The sequence below is a fragment of the Myotis davidii genome, unplaced genomic scaffold (genome assembly GCF_000327345.1).
Source record: "Myotis davidii unplaced genomic scaffold, ASM32734v1 scaffold174, whole genome shotgun sequence".
Lineage (NCBI taxonomy): Eukaryota > Metazoa > Chordata > Mammalia > Chiroptera > Vespertilionidae > Myotis > Myotis davidii.
The window spans coordinates 8,031,529-8,036,085 of NW_006289087.1; the positions used below are offsets into that span (position 1 = coordinate 8,031,529).

General features: G+C 46.3%; 1 protein-coding gene across 1 annotated transcript in view; it reads left to right on the top strand.

The window, feature by feature from the left end:
* Nucleotides 1–4,557, top strand: part of EXO1 (exonuclease 1) — a 35,359-nt gene that overhangs the window by 1,551 nt on the left and 29,251 nt on the right. The window contains exon 2 of the mRNA XM_006761343.2: nt 371–544. Coding sequence (XP_006761406.1) covers nt 384–544 — 161 coding nt within the window. The 5' untranslated portion in view covers nt 371–383. The remainder of the gene's footprint in view (nt 1–370; nt 545–4,557) is intronic.

Below are 4,557 nucleotides of genomic sequence, written 5' to 3' on the forward strand. Positions count from 1 at the left end.
GACCACCTGGTTCATAGATCCACTCTCAACCACTGAGCCACGCCTGCCGGGCAGCAATGCATTTTTAGAGAAGAGAGACTCATACCTCTTCAATACCTCCCATGTGTCTAGTACTGTGTTAAGGGCTTGGAGCACACATCATGATTTCATGTGGGAAAGCACTTTGGAAAGAAAATTCTAGACTATGGAAATTGTTTGACAGGGAGGAGCCCAGTGAAAATATTTGAGAACATTGATTCTCAAATATGTGAATAGTAACAGCTCCTTATTGGTTTCCAGACTCTTTCTCTTGTTTTTATTTTCCTAAAACGTTTGGGTAAATGTCTGTTTGAATAGTGCTGTTTTCCCCTCCTCCTTTCACGTCATGTAGTTCACTTGGCAAGATGGGGATACAAGGATTACTGCAGTTTCTCAAAGACGCCTCCGAGCCGATCCACGTGAGGAAGTACAAGGGGCAGGTGGTGGCCGTGGATACGTATTGCTGGCTTCACAAAGGTGCTATTGCTTGTGCTGAAAAACTAGCCAAAGGCGAACCTACCGATAAGTAAGTCTGGACCTCATGTTTCTCGTAGCTTGTTGCCAATGAAGAATGAGCCTTATTTTCTATTTTGAGTTAAAAGATCCCCCTTTTAAATGAAATGATGGGAGATGTACATTAACCTTCATTTCCTATGAAGACACTTTTTAAAAAAAAAATTAAAAATGCCTTCTTTTTCATTCAGTGCCAGGTTTATCCTAAAGTGTGTTTTAGACCATTGCCAAGTCAGGAATGACTTCTTTCTGTGATAGAGACCTAGTTTTTACTTGGATTAAGCCAGACCATCAGCACACTGATGGACAAAACCCCCAAATCGTCTCCTATTATTTTTTGTCTGGGATAAACAGTGTTCTGAGAATCTGTAGTGATTTCAGACGCCTACTTCCTCGGGTGCCGACAACACTAAGCCCTGTTACAGGAGCAAGGCGTACGCTTCAAAGGCAAGGGCGTGTGACTCGCTTTCCCTTCCCTTGGAGCCATCTTGATGTCCAGTTATAAACTCCGCGACCTCATTTGAGGCAGGACTGATGTCCTCTTTATTTTTTAGATAGAAACATCAGAAAAACAAGCACAATTTTTGGACAGATTTTCCGCAGGGATTTGGACACTATTCATACATTTTCTTTTTTGTAATATTTAACCTATCTCCTAGAGCAGTAGTTCTCAACCTTCCTAATGCCACAACCCTTTAATACAGTTCCTCATGTTGTGGTGACCCCCAACCATAACATTATTTTCGTTGCTACTTCATAGCTGTAATTTTGCTACTGTTACGAATCGTCATGTAAATAGCTGATATGCAGGATGCATTTTCATTGTGACAAACTGAACATAATTAAAGCATAGTGATTAATCACAAAAACAATATGTAATCATATATGTGTTTTCTGATTGTCTTAGGCGACCCCTGTGAAAGGGTCGTTCGACCCCTTTGGGTCAAGAACCGCTGTCCTAGAGGAAAGGCTCACAGATCTTAGTATTACCTAAACTCAATAGACAACAGGTGAAATGTGTTAATCCTGTTTGTTTTTTAGAGGGAAGAGGGGAAAGTCATTGCAAGGTAATGTTTGGGGCTGTTAGGGTTAGTTTGACCAGGCAGCCTGCAACTGTGGGATCTGAAGCAGTCTGGGCACACCTGCTACTCCCGAGCTGTGGTCATGTTTTAAAGCAGTTTCTTTTCACCATTACATTTAAGCAGTTGCAACTGTGCTTGAAGAATACAGGTTTTCCATTGCTTCTTAAGACCAACGAAGGGTCGTTATCAGTAGTTTACAGTAAAAAGAGAAGCACAACGTAGTCTTTCATTAAGATGAATATGTTTGATTTAAATGATTGCTTTTTAAGATTATGCCTTTTTATTTCTATTTTGAGTTAAAAATTCCTTTCTTAATTTTCTTTGTAAATATATTTCTTTATTGATTTCAGAGAGGAAGGAAGAGGGAGGGAGAGATAGAAGCATCAGTGATGAGAGAGAATTATTGATCGGCTGCCTCCTGCACACCCCGCACTGGGAATCGAGCCTACAACCCAGGCATGTGCCCTTGGCGGGAATTGAACCTGGGACCCTTCAGTCCGATGTTCTATCCACTGAGCTAAACCGGCTAGAGCAAAAGATCCCCTTTTTAAATGAAATGATGGGAGATGTAAATTAATGTTCATTTCCTATGAAAACATTTTCTTTAAAAAAAAATTTTTTTTTAATCTATTTTTATTGATTTCAGAAAGGAAGGGAGAGAGATAGAAACATCAATGATGAGAGAGAATCAGCCATCAGCTGCCTCCTGAACGCCCACACTGGGGATGTGCCACCCGGGCATGTGCCCTGACCAGGAATCAAACCCTGACCTCCTGGCTCATAGGTCAACGCTCAACCACTGAGCCGCCTGGCCGGGCTAATACTACTTTGGTTTTTTGTGTTGTTTTTTTCTCAGCCGCACAGAGAGCGTATTTATTTCCAGGTGATGTCAATAAAGAACCCTTCCCACTCCCACCTGAGGCAAGCCCCACGCAGGGGCCGGGAGAGAGGCGACCCCGTGCTGCCTGGGCAGGAGCTCGGGGCTCCCCGTGGGGTGAGCTGTCAGCTGTCGGCCAGACCCCCTCGGCCTCTGCTCCTCATGCCGGACGGAGCCGGATCTCCATCCCAGGGAGGCCTGAGGTTCTGTCCGCCGCGGGCTCCTGCAGGGTGGCCGGGGCCCACCGGCCTGGTAGAGCTGCATGCGCCCGTCTGCATGTCCACCCACACGCAGTTGGGGCAGCCGCTCATGCAGCAGTTTGTGGGGGGCTGCAGCTCAGATCTGGGGGGCTGGTCCGGGTCTGGGAGGTGCCCCTCCCGGGCAGGGAGGACTGAGGGTGCCTGGTGCCTGGGCACCTGCTTGGGAGCCCTCCTCCCTGGTCCTTCCCGAACCCTCCTCGGCCTCCCCAGGCCGGATCCGGTGGTGCCCGTGCAGCGGTCCCAGCGGGGGAGGTGGCCGGCTCCGTGGGAATCTCGGCCTCGGCGGTGGCTGAAGGCACCCCAGCCTCTCGGCTCCCTCACCCGTGTGACCGGAGACAAGTCACCTCACCCGTGGGCTAGGCTTCCATCCAGCACCGGCCGCTGAGGCCGCCGCACCCAGTTCCAGCTTTTTGTTACATGTTTAATTTATTGGGGCTGTTTTATAGATTAGGACATGAACACATTTCCTTAAGTCTTCTGTGGGCTGGAAAGGATTGTGCGTTCTCTAATTATTGAGTGTAAATCGGGGTTATGATTGTAGGATTCAAATCTTCCATCTCTTTACTGGTTCTTTTGTTTTTCATGTGTGTCTTCTTAGTCCATCAGTTACTGAGAAAAGAATGTTAAACTTTCCCTGTGATAGTGAATTTCTTAATTATTAGTTGTGTCCATGTTTAAAATGGAATTTATTGAGGTGACATTGGTTAACACAATTATTTGGGTTTCAGGGGTGCAGTTCTATAATACATCATCTGTATATTGTGTTGTGTATTCACCACCCCAAGTCAAGCCTCCTTCCAGCTATCCATTTTGTAAAAATTTTTTTACTGATTTTGAGAGAGAGAGACATTGATGTGAGAGCGAAGCATCAGTAGGCTGCCTCCTGCACACCCACTACTGGGGGCCCAGCCCACAACCCGGGGCATGTGTGTGTGCATTTACTTGATGGAAAACCTCACTAGTTCAGACTGATAGTTCCCATTCAAACTCAGGGCACAGGCTTTTACTTACCTTCTGTGCCTCATCCGCATCTCCTTCCTTCCATACTGAGCATCCTTGTTCTAAGGGGGCCGGGGATGATAAAGTTAGAGCGTCTTATAAGTACAGTCGCCCCCCTATTCAGTGGGTACACATGCCAAGACCCCCAGTGGATGCCTGAAACCCCGAGAGAACCAAGCCCTATCATGCTGTGTTTTCCTGCACATACAGACATATGACAAAGTTTAACTTGTAAATTAGGCACAGTGATTAACAACAATAACTTAATAAAATACAACAACCATAATAACCTATAATAAAAGCTATGTAAATGTGGTCTGTCTCTTCTCCCTCAAAATATCTTATATTCTACTCACCTTGTTCTTCTTATTTTCTTTTAATATATATTGATTTCAGAGATGAAGGGAGAGAGAGATAGAAACATCAATGTTGAGAGAGAAAATCATGGACCAGCTGCCTCCTGCACGACCCCCACGGGGGACCAAGCCAGCAACCCAGGCATGTGCCCTGGCCAGGAATTGAACCAGTGACCTCTTGGTTCCTGGGTTGATGTTCAACTGGTGAGCCACCCAGCCGGGCCATCTCATTTTTTAATAGAGCACCCCAAGTGGTGAACCCCTTGAGTTCAGAACCAAATTGGCAACTCAGATGGGACCCTTCTAAACGGATTTCCTCTTGGCCTTGTGCGGACACTTGGCCAAGTGGTCAGCAGCAGCAGTTCTCATCCGGGACTAATGTGCCTGCATCTCCACCGGACGAAGCATCTGTCCCATAGGATACTCCCACTTGGTGCTGCCCACTGAGCCCC